This window comes from Neolamprologus brichardi, chromosome 9 (genome assembly GCF_056152115.1).
Source record: "Neolamprologus brichardi isolate AB-2024 chromosome 9, ASM5615211v1, whole genome shotgun sequence".
Taxonomy (NCBI): domain Eukaryota; kingdom Metazoa; phylum Chordata; class Actinopteri; order Cichliformes; family Cichlidae; genus Neolamprologus; species Neolamprologus brichardi.
Window position 1 is genome coordinate 596,335 of NC_142112.1, and position 22,175 is coordinate 618,509.

The window sequence follows — 22,175 nt, forward strand, 5'->3', positions numbered from 1 at the left end:
AATATCATCTCAGAGTCATTTCTGAAGATCACACTGGATTTCCTGAAGAAAATGAAGCAGGAGGACCTGGCTAACCATCTACAGAGAAGTAGGAGGTTTTCTCTAAAGATTTAGGCTAGTTCCATACACTTTATTCCTAAATACCATTACAGATGCACATCTTGAGATCACACTGCATCCTATGCAGTCTTATTCTAAAGGCTAATCTGAAGTATTCTTGCACAGCAGTTACATTTATGTTCTATTGTCTCCTCCCATCAGGAAGTGTAGAAAATAGGACAATGGGTGGTGGGGTGCATCTGCTGCTACCGGTTGGGGTGAGAGGAGAAAGACAGGATAAAAGACATGCTGTGGAAGAGAGCCAGGCATTAATAACAAGTATTACTCAATGCAGAGAGGTCTATTAACACATAGTGAGTTTGAAATGTAACTGAACAAGAAACAGTCACTGCATCATGGGAATCCCCAGGCAGCCTACATCTATTGCAGCATAACTAAGGGAGGATTCAGGGTCAATTGATCCAGCCCTAACTATAAGCTTTAGCCAAAAGGAAAGTTTAAAGCTTAATCTTAAAAGCAGAGATAATGTCTGTCTCCCGAATCCAAACTGAAAGCCGATTCCACAGAAGAGGGGCCTGAAAACTGAAGGCTCTCCCTCCCATTCTACTTTTAAATACTCTAGGAACAATAAGTAAACCTGCAGTGTGAGAGTGACGCGCTCTAATTGTACTAAAAGGTAATTAAGATAAGATAGGGCCTGACTATTTAAGACATTGTATGTGAGGAACAGGATTTTGAATTCAATTCTGGATTTAACAGGAAGCCAATGAAGGGAAGCCAATATAAAAGAAATATGTTATCTCTTTCTGGTCCCTGACAGTTCTCTTGCTGCACCAGTTTGGATCAACTAAAGGCTTTTCAGGGAGTTTTTTGGAGATCCTGATAATAATGAATTACAGTAGTCCAGCCTAGATGTAAAAAATGCATGAACTAGTTTTTCAGCGTCACTCTGAGACAGGATATTTCTAATATTAGAGATATTGCGCAAATGGAAGAAAGCAGTCCTACATATTTATTTAATATGTGTATTGAAGGACATGTCCTGGTCAAAAATGACTCCAAGGTTCCTCACAGTGTTATTACGGACCAAGGTAATGCCACCCAGTGTAAGAATCTGGTTAGATACCATATTTTCAAGATTTTCAGGGCCGAGTACAATAACCTCAGTTTGATCTGAATTTAGAAGTAAAAAGTTAGAGAACATGGAGCTCTTTAAATCTTTAAGACATCCGTGCCATTTAACTAATTCGTCTATTAAAATGTATGCTATGTCTGAAGATACTGCATAAGGGAAGTGTGTATAATGTAAACAGAACTGGTCCTAACCCTGAAGTATGTGAAACTCCATAATTAACTTTAATGTGTGAACAGTACTCTCGATTTTAATGAAAAAAACTGGAGTCTGTTAGATAGATACAAACCAGTGCAGTGCAGTACCTGTAATACCTACAGCATGCTCTAATCTCTCTGATGGAATACTATGGTCAACAGTATCAAACGCTAAACTGAGGTCTTGCAAGAAAAGTACAGAGATGAGTCTACTGTCAGGCCATAAGAGGATCATTTGTAACCTAATAGCTATTTGTGTGCTGTGATGAGCTCTGAAACCTGACTGAAACCCTTTAAATAAGCCATTCCTGTGCTGATACTAATTTCTCAAGAGAAACAATATATTTGCACTTAATAAATTATTTATCATCGTCTCTCTTTTTTTTCCCTGTAGGGACTCTTATTGGAGCTTTTCAATGTCATCTCAAGTCTGCCTTGAAGAAGAAGTTCCAGTGTGTGTTTGAGGGGATTCCTAAAGCAGGCAACCCAACCCTTCTGAATCAGATCTACACAGAGCTCTACATCACAGAGGGAGGGACTGCAGAGGTCAATGATGAACATGAGGTCACACAGATTGAAACATCATCCAGGAAACCAGACAGACCAGAAACAAGAATCAGACAAGAAGACATCTTTGAAGACTCATCTGGAAGAGATGAACCAATCAGAACAGTGCTGACAAAGGGAGTGGCTGGCATTGGGAAAACAGTCTTAACACAGAAATACACCCTGGACTGGGCTGAAGACAAAGCCAACCAGGACATCAATTTCATATTTCCATTCACTTTCAGAGAGCTGAATGTGTTGAAAGAGGAAAAGTTCAGCTTGGTGGAACTTGTTCATCACTTCTTTACTGAAACCAAAGAAGCAGGAATCTGCAGCTTTGAAGACTTCCAAGTAGTGTTCATATTTGATGGTCTGGATGAGTGTCGACTTCCTCTGGACTTCCACAAAACTATAATCCAAACTGACCCTAGAAAGGCCACCTCAGTAGATGTGCTGCTGACAAATCTCATCAGAGGGAACCTGCTTCCCTCTGCTCGCCTCTGGATAACCACACGACCTGCAGCAGCCAATCAGATCCCTGCTGAATTAGTTGCCATGGTGACAGAGATCAGAGGGTTCACTGATGCACAGAAAGAGGAGTACTTCAGGAAGAGATCCAAAGATGAGGAGCAGGCCAGCAGGATCATCTCCCACATCAAGACATCACGAAGCCTCCACATCATGTGCCACATCCCAGTCTTCTGCTGGATCACTGCTACAGTTCTGGAAGATGTGGGAACCAGAGAGGGAGGACAGCTGCCCAAGACCCTGACTGAGATGTACATCCACTTCCTGGTGGTTCAGGCCAAAGTGAAGAAGGTCAAGTATGATGGAGGAGCTGAGACAGATCCACACTGGAGTCCAGAGAGCAGGAAGATGATTGAGTCTCTGGGAAAACTGGCTTTTTATCAGCTGCAGAAAGGAAACCTGATCTTCTATGAATCAGACCTGACAGAGTGTGGCATCGATATCAGAGCAGCCTCAGTGTACTCAGGAGTGTTCACACAGATCTTTAAAGAGGAGAGAGGACTGTACCAGAACAAGGTGTTCTGCTTCATCCATCTGAGTGTTCAGGAGTTTCTGGCTGCTCTTCATGTCCATCTGACCTTCATCAACTCTGGACTCAATCTGCTGGAAGAAAAACAAACAATCTCCATGTGGTCTAAATTCTTTGGCAAACCAAACCTACAATCTCTTCACCAGGGTGCTGTGAACAAGGCCTTACAGAGTCCAAATGGACACCTGGACTTGTTCCTCCGCTTCCTCCTGGGCCTTTCACTGCAGCCCAATCAGACTCTCCTACGAGGTCTGCTGAAGCAAACAGGAAGTAGCGCACAGATCAATCAAGAGACAGGCCACTACATCAGGAAGCAACTCAGTGAGAATCTGTCTGCAGAGAAAAACATCAATCTGCTCCACTGTCTGAATGAGCTGAATGATCGTTCTCTAGTGGAGGAGATCCAACAGTCCCTGAGATCAGGAAATCTCTCCACAGGTAAACTGTCTCCAGCTCAGTGGTCAGCTCTGGTCTTCATCTTACTTTCATCAGAAAAAGATCTGGATGTGTTTGACCTGAAGAAATATTCTGCGTCAGAAGAGGCTCTTCTGAGGTTGCTCCCAGTGGTCAAAGCCTCCAACAAAGCTCAGTAAGTAAATTGTGGTCATAATCAGCATTTTTTAATTATTCTATCGTGGGATTAAGAAGAATTTCTTCCATCGGATGACAGTTTTCTCAGTCGAAGTCAGAAGTGCTCCATCTGCACTGTGTATAGTGCAAGTGGAGCACTGACTCACCTGATGGTTTGCCAGAATCTCTTCGAGGCAGTCCCAAGAGTTTGCTTCAACCACTGCCCAAGCCGTGTTCCGCTTGGCCTGTTTGTACCCATCAGCTGCCTCCGAAGTCCCACAGGCTAACCAAGCCCAATAGAACTCCTTCTTCAGTCTGGTGGCTCCCTTCACCTCTGGTGTCCACCATTTGGTTCAGCCATAACCACAACAACAAGCACGAACCACCTCAGCTCAGTGCTCAGAAGCTCAATGCTGTGGTTTAAGCCTCGGAATATTGTTGACGGCACACCAGGTCTGTCGAGTGTCCTCCTCCGCCAGCTTATTCAACTCCCCACAAGGTCATCATCAGTTTACAGCTCAGCCCTACACAAGTGTTCAGAACATATGGCCACATGTCTGTTGATATGTTTACAAATCAATCATCAGCCACATGCACTTACAGACACTCTTATGTTCAAACGTGGTTTTTGTTATGGCCAAACTGTGGTTTCCACAGAAGTCCACAACAAAACAGCTTGAGTTCAGAGCTAGGACGCAAGAGAGTCCCCAGGCAGAGCACCCTCCAGGCCATTTGGCACATAAGTGCAAGACCCGTTCCTCGACCCTAAGGCACAGGGAACAAACCCTGTTGTCCAATGGGAGAATCCCCAATGTACAGGCAGCAAGCTGAGAGGATACTAGGATACCCACCCTAGCACACCACCTCTCACCAGGGGCAACTCCAGACAGAGAAAGAGTCCAGCCCCTCTCAAGAAGACTGGTTCTCAGAGCCCAAGTCATGTGTTGAGGTTAACCCCACTATATCTAGCTGGTACCTCTCAACCCCACCCATTAACTCTGGCTCCTTGCACACCAAAAGGGTCACATTCCATGTCCCAATTGCCAGTCTTGGCAGCAGGGGATCGGTCCGCCAGGCATCCACTGCTTGCGGCTGCCCAGCACACAATATTGATATTAATTCTACTAAATGAAATGTCTATCAGTACTTGTCATCAATCATGTGATAGTTTTAGTGTTTCATAGCAGCAGACATGGGCAGTGTTTCCAAAATCTTTTTGCCTATAACACTTATCAATAAACCATCCATCAAAATCGTGTTTATTGGCCAAGTATATGTGCAGACACATACAAGGGATTTGGTTCCGGTAGATGGAGGCTCTCAAGCACAGCAATGTAAATCACACACACACACGCACACACACACACACACACACGTGTCTATATATACACATTACACATGCATACACATACATACACACAGCTGTGTAAACCAACTAACTAGTCTAAACTTATATACATAAAATAGAGAAATGAAATGGGGTGGAATGAATACTACAGAATGTACATAAGGTGCAGTTGCAGTCTGGCAGTGGGAGCAGTGTGACAGTTCAACTGTTTAGAAGGGAGATGGCGAGGGGAAAGAAACTGTTCCTGTGTCGGGTGGTCCTGGTCTGCAGGCTTCTGTACCGTCTGCCAGAGGGCAGCAGATCAAAAAGTCTGTGTCCAGGGTGTGAGGGGTCTGTGATGATTTTCCCTGCCCGTTTCCTGCTTCTTGAGAGGTACAGATCCTGGATGGAGGGCAGGGGGGCGCCGATGATCCTTTCTGCTGCCCGTACAGTCCGCTGCACTCTGCTCCTGTCCTGTTTAGTGGCTGCACCATACCAGACTGTGATGGAGGAGCACAGGACAGACTCAATGACTGCAGTGTAGAACTGGATCAGCAGCTCCTGTGGAAGACTGTACTTCCCCAGTTGTCTCAGGAAGCACATCCTCTGCTGGGTCTTTTTGAGGATGGAGTTGATGTTGGTCCCCCACTTCAGGTCCTGGGAGATGGTTGTACCCAGGAACTTGAAGATCTTCACAGTTGACACAGGGCTGTCTGATATGGTGAGGGGGAGCAGAGTTGAGGGATGTCTCCTGAAGTCCACTGTCATCTCTACAGTTTTAAGAGTGTTCAGCTCCAGATTGTGCTGACTGCACCAGAGTACCAGCCGCTCAACTTCCTGCCGGTATGCAGACTCATCACCATCCTTGATGAGTCCAATGACAGTGGTGTCATCTGCAAACTTTAAGAGCCGAGTTCTTGGGGGTGCAGTTGTTAGTGTAGAGGGAGAACAGTAGTGGTGAGAGGACACATCCTTGAGGGGCACCAATACTGAGGGACCGAGTTTCAGAGGTGATCTCCCCCAGCCTCACTTGTTGCTTTCTATCTGTCAGGAAGCTGGTGACACGCTGAGCTGGGAGAGTTTGGAGGAGAGAAGGTCAGGCACAAAGGTGTTAAAAGCCAAACTAAAGTCCACAAACAGGACCCTGGCAAAAGTTCCCGGGCAGTCGAGGTGTTGCAGGATGTAATGCAGCCCCATGTTCACTGCTTCATCCACCGACCTGTTTGCCCGGTAGGCAAACTGCAGAGGGTCCAGCTGGTGGTCTGCAATGTCTTTCAGATGGGCTAAGACCAGTTGTTTGAAGGATTTCATGACCACAGACGTCAAGGCGACAGGGCTGTAGTCATTCAGTCCTGTGATGGTGGGTTTCTTGGGAACAGGGTTGATGGTGAGCGTTTGAAGAAGGAGGGAACTTCACAAAGCTCCAGGGATCTGTTGAAGATGCGAGTAAAGATGGGAGCCAGCTGTTCAGCACAGGTTTTGAGGCAGGAGGGTGAGACACCATCTGGTCCGGGGGCATAACCAACATATGGTTATTGTGGGCCTTAAATAATAAGTCTATGGCACGTTTGTTTGATTCCAAAAGCACATGGAATAATCCAGTTTTATGTTATTAGAATCTTCTCAACTAAATTCACTGCATCACAGGTCTGATCCTTCAGGAAACTCTTGCAGGTTTGAGTACCCTGCAAGAGTTTTTCACTCTGGATTTTACCTCAAAGCTGAATTCTTTTAGTCTTCATTTCTAATGCAATACATAGGTTATTTCTCTTCAGCACCCTCTGGTGGTCATTGTGTGATTACTTTTTTTTTATGTTCCTGTGCGTGGAGGAAACGGGAAGCTGGCTGCATGTTAGCCTGTTCGTTGGCTTAGATGCCTCTTAAAACATTTCTGCCTTGGACATTTATTGCTTAGGAGTATTAATGAAACAACATGTTTACAATTTTATTTAGTGCATTTCTATCACAGAGATTTGTCTAGAAACAAGTTATTTTCTCTGTTATGTTTGTTATGTCTTTGAGGAAGCTAAACTTGCTAAGCCATATTGTGATCACTACTGAGTCCTTGTTGTTACGCATACTATGTAACAGTATAGATACAATGGTTTCATATAATAAGTACTTTCTTCTAAGCCTAATAAACTGCTACAAGAACTGTAATTCATAATTTACAAGTCTTGCAAGTCTTTCACATCGCCATGAAGGAATTTTGGTAATTACCTCACACAACACTATTTGGAAAATTGAGTTCAGTGTCTTTACCCACAAAAAATATTTAACAAATATGTGAAAACAGAAACAAAAAAACCCTAAGGAATTGGGAGGGTGAAAATTCATCTTCACAGCACTTCTGATGTCATCTTCTCATGTCGTAATCATAGTTTGGTTTGTAACTAACCTTCAGTGCAGTGCCTGTTTTTAGTCTTTTATGCCTGCCATAGTATCATACAATTTAGAGAAAAATCTTGTTCTTTAAATGGTCTTTTAAATGACCACTATTCTATACTTTTTATTTTTTTATGACAGCTACACTAAAAATTATAAAATACTGCAACCGAGCAGTACAAAGAAGCTGCCATAAACACCCTTTTTCCCTGTTGTCATCTTATTTTCATGTCATATCAGAAAATTTGAAAGTGACAGACAGTAATTTGTATCAGTGCCACGGTGTACACAGCTACTAACACTAAGCTACAGACTCCTTTCTTTTTTTGTAATTTAAAAATAGAAGTATAATTATTTTTACCAAGTAGATTCTATATGTTTTATTGTTTTTTTTCTAGATGGAAATTGCAGTGTGTGTATTTATATTTTATTTATGTTAAATTAATTATATTGAATATCAGAATAGTTATTTTTGTGTTCTTGGTTCAATATTTAATTTTACTTCATTACAAATTGTTTTTCAGACTGAGTGACTGTAACCTGTCAGAGAGAAGCTGTGAAGCTCTGTCCTCAGTTCTAAGCTCCCAGTCCTCTAGTCTGAGAGAGCTAGACTTGAGTAATAATGACCTGAAGGATTCAGGGGTGATGCTTCTGTCGGCAAAACGGGAGAGTTCAAGTTGTACACTGGAAACTCTCAGGTGGCATTTTTTTCACATTGTAATTTTGGTGTTTGACAGCTGGGCTAAAAGTTGTCTGGGAAGATATCATATTCACCTTTTAACAGGGACTCTGAGTTATATGTTTAATGTTTGAGAAACTGTTCTACACCAAGCAGATTATGAGATTAATGTTTGCCACACAGGGATGTCATGCTGTCATCATTGTTTAGATTAATGTTAATTCCATACTATTGGCCACCAACATATTTCTTTTTCTGTTGGTTCAGCGTATGAAATGATTTCATCTCAGTACAAATTGTTTTTCAGACTGAGTGGCTGTAACCTCTCAGAGAGAAGCTGTGAAGCTCTGTCCTCAGTATTCAGTTCCCAGGCATCTAGTCTAAGAGATCTGGACCTGAGTAACAATGAACTGAAGGATTCAGGAGTGATGCTTCTGTCTGCAGAACTGCAGTGTCCACACTGTACACTAAAAACTCTGAGGTGAGATCTTGTTTTCTTTTCTTTTTTCTTTTGTATAGCTGGGCTAAAAGTTGGCAGAAACTACAGCAGAGTATTACAAAACATGTATATTGGAACGCTGCCATAAACTAGAATTTTAATAGGGACATTCTCTTATATAGTCAATGTTTGAAAAATTGTTTCACACCAAGCAGATTGTGAATACGTTATTAATCACACAGGGATGTCATGCTCTCATCATTGTTTAGATTACTTTTCCAATTATCAGCTAGAAATAATATTTATACCAGCTTTAAAGTTTGTTTTCACAACTTAATAATAGATAGAAGAGAAGACAATAGAAGAGGAGGAGCATGCTTCATATTGCTTGCAGATTTCCATTTAGATATAGAGGAATAATTATTTTTCCCAAGCTAATTCGACATTTTTATTACTTTTTAAAAAGATTTTAATTTTAATATATTTACTTATGTTAAATATATTGCGCCAACATATTTTTCATTTTCTTGGTTCAACATATAAAGTGATTTCATCTGAGAGTGAAAAAAAATGTTTTTTAGACTAGGTGGCTGTAACCTCTCAGACAGAAGCTGTGAAGCTCTTTCTTCAGTTCTCAGCTCCCAGTCATCAAGTCTGAGAGAGCTGGACCTGAGTAACAATAACCTGAAGGATCCAGGAGTGAAGCTTCTAGCTGCAGAACTGAAGATTCCACATTGTACACTGGAAACTCTGAGGTGTTCTTTTTTGTTTTTTGTTTGCCTTTTTTTCTTCCTTTTGCATACGTGGTTTAAAAATTGTCAGAAATTGCAGCAAAGGTGTAAGAAGCCTGTTTTACTGGGAATCTGCCATAAATAACACATTTTAATAAGGAGTCTGTGCTATTTCATTCTTTGAAAGACTATTTCACTGATTATTAATGTAATATTTACCACAGAGGGACGTCGTGTTTTCATCTCCGTTGAGATTATGTTTCAAATCATCAGGAAGAAATCATGTTTACAGTAAATTTATAGCTTGTTTTCACAATTTCTATATCAGCAGACAGAGATTGAGCACCACGCTTCCATTGGCCAATCAAAATAAAAGAGCTTCTTTAGATAGAGGCCAAACAAAGGGACTGGAATCAAGGTCCTGATTGTGATAAATAATTAGGAATAAGGAAAGTGACCAAGTACTTTATGCCTGTGCCAGCAGGTGATTAGGTAATACCACTAAATCTACTGAATCATCATTGGTTTCCATTTCCATCCACCCACCCATCTTGTTCTGCTCATGCAGCCTAGACCCCACGTAATCTCCTCTACTAGGGGCAGTAACTCTTCCTTGACCCGAAATGAGCACCCCACCCTTTTCCAGTTGAGGAACATGGCCTCAGATGTGGAGGTGCTGATTCTCATTCCCACAGTTTCACACTCAGCTGCGAACCACTCCATGTTAGCCGGATGCCATCACCCGATGAAGCCAACAAAACCACATCATCTGCAAAAACCAGAGACCACTGTGAAAGCCTTCTGCTACTTGGCTATGCCTAGAAATTCTGTCTGGAGTTCCTCACCCACCGGGAATGAGTCCGACTTATTGTGGGCTATGCAGGCCAAGCTCTTGCAACAGTTGTATGAAGATCGAATTGCCCCTAGCAATGGGCCAGACACCCAGTACTCCCGGAGCACTGTCCACAGGACACTCCGAGCGACATGGTGGAATGAATGCCTATCTCGGAGGTTCAACTAACAGATGGATTTTTTTTTCTGACTGTCCCGTTTGGTTCTTTTGCCATCAGAATTATTGTCAAAAAGCCAAGAAAGAAGCCCAATGGATTTACTTTACCAAATGGACCATCCCGGCCTTGCCCTATTGGTCTATTTGATTCACTTTGTTTTTATTGTTTATTTTATTTTATTAGCGGACGAACTCTCCTTTCCAGCACCCTGGCATAGACTTTCCCAGGGAGGCTGAGGAGTGTGATCCCTCTGGAGTTGGAATATACCTTCCGGTCCCCCTTCTTAAAGATGGGGACCACCACCCTGGTCTGCCAGTCCAGGGGTACTGCCCCTGATCTCCACGCAACATTGCAGAGGCGTGTCAACCAGGACAGCCCTACAACGTCCAGAGCCTTCAGGAACTCGGGGAGGACCTCATCAACACCAGGGGATCTGCCACCAAGGAGTTGTTTAACTGCCTCAGTGACCTCGCCTCCGGAAATTGGCGGGTCATTCCCCTCATCCGAAGACTCTGCTTCCTCCTCAGAAGACGTGTCAGTGGGATTAAGGAGGTCCTCGAAGTATTCCTTCCACTGCCTGACAATCTTCTCAGTCGAAGTCAGCAGCGCTCCACCAGCACTATACACAGTGCAGGTAGAGCACCACTTTTTCCCCTCCTGAGACGCCTGACAGTTTGCCAGAATCTCTTTGAGGTAGTCTGAAGGTCTTTTTCCATGGACTCTCCAATCTCCTTTTTGAGAGGCCATGCTTCAGTTTTTGCTTCAGCCACTGCCCGAGCCGCATTTCGCTTGGACTGTTGATACCTGTCAGCTGCCTCTGGAGTCCCACAGGCTAACCAAGCCCTATAGGACTGCTTCTTAAGCCTGGTGGCTCCCTTCACCTCTTTGGTTCGGGTATTAAAACTACGGCAGGCACCAACCACCTTACGGCCGGAGCTCAATGCAGCAGCTTCGGCAATGGAGATGCTGAACATGGTCTATTTGGAGTCAATGTCCACCGTCTCCCTCGGAATGCTGTTGAAGCTCTGCCGGAGGTGTGTGTTGAAGATCTCGCGGACTGGGGCCTCTGCTAGACGTTCCCAGGACACCCTCACTACTAGGGATGGGTATCGTTTAGGTTTTATCCGATACCGGTGCCAAACCGGTACTTTTGAAACGGTGCTGGTGCTTAAACGGTGCTCGAACCGGTGCTTAAAGAATGGAGAACACAAAATTGGTCCAAAAACCTCTCATGTTCAGCTGTTTTTTTGTAAAAAGATAACAATGTTAGCCTTTTCTGCAGCTATGGGGCATATATGGTATCACTCTTGGCTGGAAGCAGTGCTTAAACAATGGAAAAAACACAGACTTTGTCCAAAAACCTCTCATGTTTAACTGTTTTCCACTTTTTCTTTGGTCATTTTAGCCTTTTTGGCCAGGGTGAAGGGAGCATCTGCCATCAAACAAGAAGACAGCCGCATGTAGCTATGATGATGTTTGCTAGTTCACCTTACATGCATTAATGTAATAACGTGGTTAGCCTACTCAACGTAAATTACACACGAACAACATTAAGCTACTCACGCAGAGAAGAACGGCTGCTGTTGCCATCATCATCCGTCATAATTTCTGTTACACTGGCAGGGCTAGGGGCCAGGACTCTACTCTTCGGGTTTTTGGGTGTTTTTGGATGTTGCAAACTCCGGGTCCGATAACAGGCACCACACCCGCAGTAGATGTGCTCGGTGTGAGGTATTGCAGCAAGCTATCAAATACGGCGCATTTTTCGGCTTTTAAAAAAAACGCTATGCGTCGCCAGGTGTTTCATTGGATTTGAGGTGTTACTTCCTTTCACAGTATCACAGTATCAGCTTAAAGCACTTGTTGCAGGCTGCTGAGTTTGCATATTTTACTGTGAAATACAGCCAGACTTTGACCTCTTCGCCTTGGGCATTTTTAATCTGTAGCTCTGCTCTAAAAGAACGTACGTACCTCGACCCGCCGACTATCCTCAGAAACATAAAATGATTGGCTAGAATTCAAAGTGTATCACAGCTCAGGAAAAAAAAGCACCGAAATAAAGCACCGAAATGTGCGCTGCTTTTCGGTCTGGTTACTACCGTTTATGTCAGAACCGGTGCCATCGTGGCACCGGACACCGGTACCCATCCCTACTCACTACACGTTTAGGTGCACCGGGTCTGTCCAGCGTGCTCCCCCGCCACCTGATCCAACTCACTACCAGGTGGTGATCAGTTGACAGCTCAGCCCCTCTCTTTACCAGAGTGTCCAGAAAATATGGTCACAGGTCGCACATATGGTGATACGATTACAAAATCGATCATTGACCTGCGGTCTAGAGCGTCCTGGTGCCACGTGCACCTATAGACACTCTTATGTTTGAACAAGGTGTTCGTTATGGCCAAACTGTGATTTGCACAGAAGTCCAATGACAAAACACCGCTCGGGTTCCTATCAGGGAGGCCGTAACTCCCAATCACGCCCCTCCAGGTCCCGCTGTCGTTACCCACGTGATCATTGAAGTCTCCCAGCAGGACAACAGAGTCTCCAGGTGGAGCACCTTCCAGCACCCTACCCAGAGCCTCTAAGAAGGCTGGGTACTCTGAACTGCCACTCGGGGCATAAGCACAGATGACAGTCAGGACCCGTTCCCTGACCCTAAGGCGCAGGGAACAAACCCTCTCATCCACCAGGAAGAACCCCAACGTACCGGCAGCAAGCCGAAGGGATATTAAAATACCAACCCCAGCCCTCCGCCTCTCACCAGGGCAACTCCAGCCTGAGACAGAGTCCAGTCCCTCTCCAGGAGACTGATTCCAGAGCCCAAGCCATGCGTAGAGGTGATCCCCACTATATCTAGCCGGTATTTCTCATACTCACGCACTAACTCAGGCTCCTTCCCCACCAGAGAGGTGACATTCCATGTACCAATTGCCAGTCTTGGCAGCCTGGGATCAGTCCGCCAGGGCCTCCGCTCCTGGCTGCCGCCCGGCACATAATGCACCCAACCTCTATGGCTCCTCCTGTGGGTGGTGGGCCTGCGGGAGGATGGGCCATGTCCCCTCTTCAGGCTGTGCCCAGCCAGGCCCCATGGACTAAGGCCCGGCCACCAGACGCTCGCCCTCGGGCAACTGCCCCGGGCCTGGCTCCAGGGCAGAGCCCCGGTAACCCTATCCCGGGAAGGGTAAACTGTTCCCTCGATGTTTTTCTCATAAGGGTCTTCTGAATCGCTCTTCGTCCGCTAGTCAAACCTCGGATACAGGAGGAACAATGCGGTTTTCATCCTGGTTGCGGAACACTGGACCAGCTCTTTATCCTCTCAAGGATACTTGAGGGTGCATGGGAGTTTGCCCAACCAGTCTACATGTGTTTTGTGGACTTGGAGAAGGCATTCGACCGTGTCCCTCGGGGTGTCCTGTGGGAGGTGTTGCGGGAGTATGAGGTGTCTGGCCCGTTGCGACGGGCCATTCTATCCCTATACAACCATTTCAAGAGCTTGGTTCGCTCCGCCAGGGCTGCCCTTTGTCACGATTCTGTTTATAATTTTTATGGACAGGATTTATAAGCGCAGCCAAGTGGCGAAGGGCTTTCACTTCGGTGGCCTCAGAATCTCATCTCTGCTTTTTGCGGATGATTTGGTTCTGTTGCCTTCATTGCGTGATGGCCTCAAGCTCGCACTGGAACAGTTCGCAGCCGAGTGTAAAGCAGCGGGAATGAGGATCAGCACCTCCAAATCTGAGGCCATGGTTCTCAGCCAGAAAAGGGTGGAGTGCCCACACCAGGTCATTATGAGTTCCTGCCTCGAGTATCTCGGGGTTTTGTTCGCGAGTGATGGGAGAAGGGAGCCGGAGATTGACTGACAGTTTGTTGCTGTGGCTGCAGTGATGCGGACACTGCACCGGTCCGTCGTGGTGAAGAGGGATCTGAGTGTAAAAGCGAAGCTCTCTATTTACAGGTCGATCTACCTCCCTACCATCACCTATGGCCATGAGTTGTGGGTAGTGACCGAAAGAACGAGATCACGGATACTAGCGGCGGAAACGAGCTTCCTCCGAAGGGTGGCTGGCCTCTCCCTTAGAGATAGGGTGAGAAGTTCAGCTATCCGGGTGGGGCTCAGAGTAGAGCCGCTGCTCCTTCACATCGAAAGGAGCAAGCTGAGTTGGTTCAGGCATCTGACAAGGATGCCCCCTGGGCGCCTCCTGGGTGAGGTGTTTCGGGCATGTCCCACCGGAGGAGGCCTCGGGGCAGAATCAGGACACGCTGGAGAGATTATATCTCTCAGCTGGCCTGGGAACACCTATGTGTTCCCCCGGATAAGCTGGAGGAGGTGGCTTGGGAGAGGGAGGTCTGGGCTTCTCTGCTAAGGCTGCTGCCCCTGCAACCCGGCCCCGGATAAAGCGGATGAAGATGGATGGATGGATGGATTTTATTTTATTTTTACTTACTACACACCTAAGAGCACCTAACAGATGGACTCTCCTTTCAAGTCTCGCTGGGATTGACTATCCCACGGAGCATGAGGAGTGTGATCCCCATATAGTTGGAACACAAACCCCTTCTTAAACATGGGAACCACCACCCCAGTCTGACAATCGATCATTTACATATTGAGTTACAATTACTTTTACCAAGAGCATTCCACATTTCACTGAAAAAGAAATAAATAATTTAATCATTTATGCTAAATGAATTATATTGCATACCAACATATTTCTTTTTGTTGTCTTAATCAACAAATAAATTGTTTTTATTTTAGTACAAATTGTTTTTCAGAATTAGTGGTTGTAACCTCTCAGAGAGAAGCTGTGAAGCTCTTTCCTCAGTTCTCAGCTCCAAGTCCTCTAGTCTGAGAGAGCTGGACCTAAGTAACAATGACCTGAAGGATCCAGGAGTGACACTTCTGTCTGCTGAACTGAAGATTCCACATTGTAAACTAGAAACTTTGAGGTGATATCTTGTTTTCTTTTCTATTTTATATTGTAGAGCTTAGCTAAATGTTGGTAGAAAATACAGCAGAACAGGGAATGACATGGTTTATTGGGAAACTACAATAAACAACTTTTGAAAGTTACTTTTATATGGTCACTGTTTAAAAGACTGTTCCCTACTAACCAGTTTATGAATGTATTATTTACCATAAAATGATGTCCTGGCATCATCTTTGTTGAAATTTTCAGTCCTCAGCTAGAAATTATGTCTATAGTAGGTTTACAGTTTGTTTTCACAACCTCTGCATCGGAACACAGAGGAGGTGAAGCAGCATGTTTCCTGAAACTGGCCAATCAAAATGAAGTTATCTTTCTGGGAAGTGGTCCCTCACTAGAATGCAGTTCACCTTGCGTGTCCTTGCTTTTGCTTCGATTTTTTGTGCAATTTTTCATGCAGTTTTACAGGGGAAGATGCTAACCATCGCACAAAAAGCTGGACTTCTGGACATGCTAAAGGAAGGTAGAAGTTACTATATTTTGTGGACCATAAGGCACATCAGATTATAAGGTGCATTAAGCAAAATGAAACAATCAGATAAGTCAAACTTTACTCAACTCATTCTTCTTGCTTCCTCTACTTCCATATCATTGATTCCTTAATGTTGAATTCTCTGGCATCTGCTCTGTTCCCATGTTCTGGACCTGAAAAAAGCGTTTAAGCTTTGGTTTGATTTTAAAATACAGGACTTGTTTTTCTACGTGGGTTTGAACCTTGAGAGAGAAAAGTGTGAAAGCGTTCATGCCTGTGTGAGAAAAGTGTATAAAGTGTGTAGGTAGGGGTTTTACAGCCTTAAAACATCTATAATGAGTGAGCTTTTATTTACAGTAGGGAATAACCAACAAACACGGGACTGGCGAGGACAGAACCAAATATAAACCTAAACTGGAGAAGCTAATAAAAAACAAACCCCGAAACATAACTCACAGAATAACACGCAAGGAAAAAAACCTATGGAAATGACACAGGGGATGAAGAGCGGAGAATGGAAAGCAGAGAGACATGGAGGTTACCAAATTACACAGAGTTACACAGACAAACCCATCAGGAGAAGAGGTAGACGCACACTATAAGTACAGAAACAAGGTAATCAGGAAATGACACACAGGAGGAACACACAGGTGAACCTAATGGACATGACGAGACACAGAACTTCAAAGTAAAACAGGAAATCACAAACTGTTTGACAATCAAACTCAGGAAGACGAACGCAGCACCGGGAAAGCACACAGGCAGGAACAACAAAACACTAAGACCCAAAACCCTAAAAACAGTTGAACATAATACCAAAATCGGAATAAATTAGAACACAAGATAATAATAGGAACAGTAAACACAAAAGACTCATTCTAAGGACCCCGGACCAAGACAATATTACTTTTCATTGGCAGATTTGACAATGATCATCTTAGTACAAATTGTTTTTCAGACTGGGTGGCTGTAACCTCTCACAGAGAAGCTGTGAAGCTCTGTCCATAGTTTTCAGCTCCCAATCGTCTAGCCTAAGAGAGCTGGATCTGAGTGACAATGACCTGCAGGATCCAGGAGTCAAGTTTCTATCTGCAGAACTGCAACATCCACATTGTACACTGGAAACTCTGAGGTATTTTTTTCTTTCAAATTATTATTCTCTATATGAATCAGGGGAGATTTTGCACTTTTTCTCCTTGGATAGCTGGGATACAGGTTTTGAAAAAGTGTAGCAGAGAAGTACCATGCATGTTTTAGAGAGAGGCTGTCATAAATAGCACCTTTTAGGGAAGACTCTTTTTTTATACAGTTGTTGCTTGAAAGACTGTTCCATGTCAAGTGGATTGTGAGTGTAATACTTATCACACATGGATGTCCTGCTGTCATCTTTTTTTGAGATTGCCTTTCAAGTAATCAGCTAGAAATTTGTGTTAACAGGTTAACAGTTTGTTTTTACAACTTTACACCAGAAAGGAGAAGAGTTGAAGAAGCATCCTTCATGAAACTGTCCACTTAAAATCTTTCTGAGCAAGAGTAAACATGAAGGGGGAGGACATAAAGTGGCTTATTTTTGTTATTGAAATGTATTTATTTATATACAGTATTTATTAATATTACATAAATTATATTGGACATGAAAATGTTACTTTTTCTTACCTTAATTCAACGTATAAAGTGATTTCATGCAATACAATTTTTTTCAGACTGAGTGGCTGTAACCTCTCAAACAGAGGCTGTGAAGCTCTTTCCTCAGTTCTCAGCTCCCAGTCCTGTAGTCTGAGACACGTAGACCTGAGTAATAATGACCTGAAAGATTCAGGAGTGAAGCTTCTGTCTGCAGAACTGAAGAGTCCACAATGTACACTGGAAACTCTAATGTGAGATTTGGTTTTGTTTAGAGTTTTTTCAATTTCCTAAATGAATTCACACAGCAAAAAATGAATACATTTAGACAAAATAGATTACACAAAATTAACTGTAACAAACATTGCCAATAGAGTTTAACTATAGTTTTTTTAGGGTGTTATTTTTTAGGATTTCCCACTATTTCTAAGTTTAAGTAAACTGTCAAATTTCTATCCCTTTTGATATCTGACAATAGAGATTAATTAAAAATATATTGTCAACTGTTCCTAAATGTAATAGCCCCTAACTGCACAATGATGAGGTTTTATAAAGAATGTCCTTTTCTTGGTCATGTTTTAATTTTTAGATTGAGCCTCTGCAACCTTTCAGAGAGAAGCTGTAAAGATCTGTCCTCAGTTCTCAGTCTGAGAGAGCTGGACCTGAGTAACTCTGACCTGCAGGATTCAGGAGTGAAAATTCTGTCTGTTGGACTGAAGAATCCACAGTGCAAACTGGAAACTCTCAGGTCAAAATTCAGAATTTTGCACTGATGACAATTAAAAATCATAATCATGTAACGTCATAAAAATCTAACATTTATACAGAATTGTATCTTCCTTTTATTAGAGTAAAGATTTTTCTCTAAAGTCACATTTGTTATTCACCATGATCACCATGATTACTGACAGTTAATCAACAGTATAACCTGTTCCAGAGCGGTTTATGTTCAGTTTGCATTTGCAATCGAGTGGAAGGTCACATTTTTACAGATTATTTCATTGAGATTCAGTTACGTCTTACTAAGACCAGTGAATGATGCCAAGCTGAAAGTTAATTTTATTAATTTCATTTCATAACAATTTATTTATCCATCTGTAAAGTCACAGCAGTACAAACTCTGTGTTGTCATTGTCATTGGAATGCCAGATAGGGTGTGGAAGCAGCTCCCAGTTTGAGTTCAGGGGACAGACACCCTCTCTACTTAGAAGATCAGCTTCAAACTTTCCTTTTTGATAAAACTTATAGTTAGAGCTGGATCAGGTGACCCTGAACCATGCCTTAGTTATGCTGCCATAGAGATGGATAATAGACGGATTGTTGTTTTGTGTGTCTGCAGACTGTCAGGCTGTCTGATCACGGAGGTAGGTTGTACTTGTCTGGTCTCAGCTCTGAGATCCAACCCCTCGCATCTGAGGGAGCTGGACCTCAGCTACAATCATCCAGGAGACTCAGGAATGAAGCTGCTGTCGGCTGGACTGAAAGATCCACGCTGGAGACTGGACACTCTCAGGTATGGAGAGAATGTCTGATAGGCAAGGAAGACCCCGACACTGTGACGAGTTAGGGAGGACTCAGGCGCAGATGGGATTAAATCTAATAAAGTGGGTTATTTACAGGTCACAAGGTGCAAAATATATACAAGTGAAGGGGGAAACCACGGGTCCAGGTTCCAAAAGGCCAATTGAGGAAGGAGAAATCCTTTCACACTCTCCTACGCGCTGTCACAGTTTTACTCCAAACAGGAAAGGCAGTTGGTCTGAGGAAACATTTCACAGAAAGGATTAATCACTAATGCAAAACTCTCAAACTGGAAACTAACTCCTAAGACAAGAAGTGATGCTGACCTGTCTCACCTATTGATTCAGTGAAGACCTGTTCTGCTTCCCAGCTTTAAGTATCAGAGAATCCTCAGCCGACTAATTGAGAACAGGTGTGCAGACAATGCAGGGACTTGCTGAAAGCTCCTCCCAGGCAAAGTGTCGAGAGAGGGAGAAAGAGAGAGGGATGCAAACACAAACCAATGTAGCTCAGTTGGGCCAGCCGAGCAGACAGATATCCCAATATATTTAATAGTACAGATTAGAGTAATTTTTGTATAGAGATGATGAGGACACATTTATCCTAGATTTACACAAAACACTAAAATTAGGTAAACTGTTAGCCTATCCTTACCAAAATAATAAAATCATTATCTTTTAATGGGGCAACCATGGCTCAGGCGGTTAGGAAGCACATCTGTAACCGGAAGGTCGCCGGTTCGATCCACAGGCTCTCTGTCCTGGTCTTTGTGTCCTTGGGCAAGACACTTTACCTACCGCCTACTGGTGTTGGCCAGAGGGGCCGATGGTGTAATATGGCAGCCTTGCTTCTGTCAGTCTGCCCCAGGGGGGCAGCTGTAGCTGCAACTGTAGCTTGCCTGTGTGAATGTGAGAGCGAATGAATAGTGGCATTGTAAAGCGCTTTGGGTGCCTTGAAAAGCGCTATATAAATCCAATCCATTATTAATCAGAGTTGTGGTCAAAGCAACTACAGGGAGATGTTCTCTGTTCATTTAATAGGAAACAATCCTGCAGAAATTGATTCATGTATTTCTTGTGCTATTCATAGATTAGGAGTCACAATGTGCTTTCACAAGCAAAAACACACCATTAAATAACAGAACTGAATACAATGCAGTAAAAAATTTATTTATATGACGACCCAGTGTCAAGTGCCAAAAAGGAGCATTTATTGGTCCAAATGTGAAATTGCAAAAGGAGGAAACAAAAGTCCATATAACAGAAATCCAAAGCAGGCACAGGAAAAGTGGACAGTATATACACTCGGAGCTACCTGCAACCAAGAGACAGGTGGGAGCAAAGGACAGGTATAGATGGTGAGAGACAAGCTGATTGGACAGTGTGTATGTTTTAGCATTGGTCACTTTTTGAATTATTACTGTATGGTATTGATGCTGTTGGTTGTTCTCATTCGGATTTGGAATAAAGATTACAGACTTAAGATTTGTAAAGGATTGGCGGTAGGGGTACTGACCGACAGCCTTTAGTGGTTACTTAAGAATCTCACTGTAATAAACTTTTATAATCCATGTAAAAAAAAAACCAACAAGTTCACTGTTTGTAAACATAAAAGGCCTGAAGATCAAGAAATAAAATCCTTAGTGGAGACTTCAGAACTCACAGTACGCTCCCGGTAAGAGAAACAATAGATGAGCTGATAGAGGAGCTAATATATAAGAAGGAATTAGTCTGTCTGAGTGATGAACAGGGAAACTGACTGTGCTGTATTTCACATCAAGATCAAAGAACAGCAGGAATTTACAGCTGGGAAGTTTACCAGGAAGCAACAATGGGAAGAGGTCACTACCACCCTCTACATGAAGGACTAAATGCTCTCCTGCTCTTCTACAATAGACTATTGATCCAGGAGTCTGCTTAGAATCAGAGATAAGGAAAGCTCAGGGGAAAAAAGAAATAGTGGGGGCAGTTGTTTTTTGTTTGTTTTTTTGGATATAGGATGTAGACTACAGACCTTAAAAGTGGAGAATGTGGTTTATTAGAGATGACCATTTCAGACACACCTGTGCAGAGTTAGCCAGGTAAATAAATTAGGAGATGAGGTGTGGTTTTCAGTAGCCAACCTAAATGATGTAAATGAATGAGTTGTTCCCGGTCAATATTCTGTGTTTCCTAACAATATAACATACCCAGGCCTAATCTGTTATCTGTTCAAAATCGACTAATTTATTGGTGGATAATCCACTAACATCTTTTAATGCCCACGTTAATGTGATTTCTCTGTGCTGATGACATACTGTCTGTTCTGTGTGGAAATAAAGTAACTCAATGAAACTAGAGAATGTCATTCCTGGAGAAGTTGTGGTGAGCCTCTCCAGTCATATTTCATTCAATACAGTGGTGTACTGACAGATCCAGGATCAGTCCAAATCATCATCAGTTTGATCCACATATGGAATGAAGTGTATTTTTGAAAATGTTGGACGGTTCCTTTATCAGTGTCTAACAGTATGCGTATGAGAGCCATGTAATGCCCATGTGTGCATGCTGAAAGAGACTGTCCTGGTCTGACCCCCCTCCTCCTTTCAGGGTGGAGCCTGCTGGAGTCCGATGGTTGAGACCAGGTCTGAGGAAGTGTAAGTGTGTTTTTAATGTGATTCATGAAAACAAAGCAGCACACATTCAACCATCTTCATCATGTCAGGAGTCATCATCAAAGTGTCAATCAATGAATAGATGATGGATCAATAACTGCAGCTGGATTGTGTTTGTTCTCTCCATCAGATTCCTGTCAACTCACAATCGACACAAACACAGTACACACAAAGCTCCAACTGTCTGACAACAACAGGAAGGTGACACATGTGTGGGAGGTTCAGTCATATCCTGATCATCCAGACAGATTTGATTACTGGGAACAGTTGCTGTGTAGAAAGGGTCTGACTGGTCGCTGTTACTGGGAGGTTGAGTGGAGAGGAAACGTTTATATATCAGTGAATGACAGAAAAATCAGAAGGAAAGGAGGAAGTAATGATTGTTGCTTTGGACGGAATGATCACTCCTGGAGTCTGTACTGCTCTGCTGATGGTCCTCGTTCTGTTTTTCACAACAATAGACAAACACCCATCTCCTCCTCCTCCTCCTCTCTCTCTAACAGAGTAGCAGTGTATGTGGACTGTCCTGCTGGCACTCTGTCCTTCTACAGAGTCTCCTCTGACATTCTGATCCACCTCCACACCTTCAACACCACATTCACTCAAACTCTTTATCCTGGATTTAGAATTGCATTCATGGCATATGGTTCCTCAGTGTCCCTGTGCTGAGTGGAGTGTAAAGAGTGTCCTCCTGTTAGAGAAACACTCTGACTGTTGAACAGATAGTTCAGTCTGTACACGTCTGTCTCTTTTCACTCAACATATTTTCAGATTCATGGATTCAATCA

General features: G+C 43.4%; 2 protein-coding genes across 14 annotated transcripts in view; one reads left to right on the plus strand and one right to left on the minus strand.

Annotated features, from left to right (window-relative positions):
• Positions 1-22,175, minus strand: part of LOC118456097 (protein NLRC3-like) — a 559,092-nt gene that overhangs the window by 206,342 nt on the left and 330,575 nt on the right. The window lies entirely within an intron of this gene.
• On the plus strand, positions 2-22,056 carry LOC148101068 (protein NLRC3-like). Of its 5 annotated transcripts, XM_087845752.1 has the most exons (12): positions 2-88; positions 1,784-3,581; positions 7,799-7,972; positions 8,261-8,434; positions 8,974-9,147; positions 14,907-15,080; positions 16,549-16,722; positions 17,294-17,467; positions 17,803-17,961; positions 18,553-18,726; positions 21,323-21,369; positions 21,518-22,056. In XM_087845752.1, exons 1-12 carry the CDS (start codon positions 52-54, stop codon positions 22,054-22,056), a joined length of 3,798 nt encoding a protein of 1,265 aa, XP_087701878.1. In that variant the 5' UTR covers positions 2-51. The 5 variants fall into 5 exon arrangements, with proteins under 5 accessions (XP_087701878.1, XP_087701879.1, XP_087701881.1 ...); XM_087845753.1 differs by lacking the exons at positions 7,799-7,972; positions 8,261-8,434; positions 8,974-9,147; positions 16,549-16,722 and having other exon boundaries at positions 17,294-17,375; positions 17,870-17,961; XM_087845755.1 differs by lacking the exons at positions 7,799-7,972; positions 8,974-9,147; positions 14,907-15,080; ... (1 more) ...; positions 17,294-17,467; positions 17,803-17,961.

Coding starts and splice junctions, on each gene's coding strand:
- LOC148101068 (XM_087845752.1), top strand. CDS start 52: ATGAAGCAGGAGGACCTGGCTAACCATCTACAGAGAA. Junction 18,727..21,322: donor TGGAGACTGGACACTCTCAG/GTATGGAGAGAA, acceptor TCCTCCTTTCAG/GGTGGAGCCTGCTGGAGTCC. Junction 21,370..21,517: donor GAGACCAGGTCTGAGGAAGT/GTAAGTGTGTTT, acceptor TCTCTCCATCAG/ATTCCTGTCAACTCACAATC.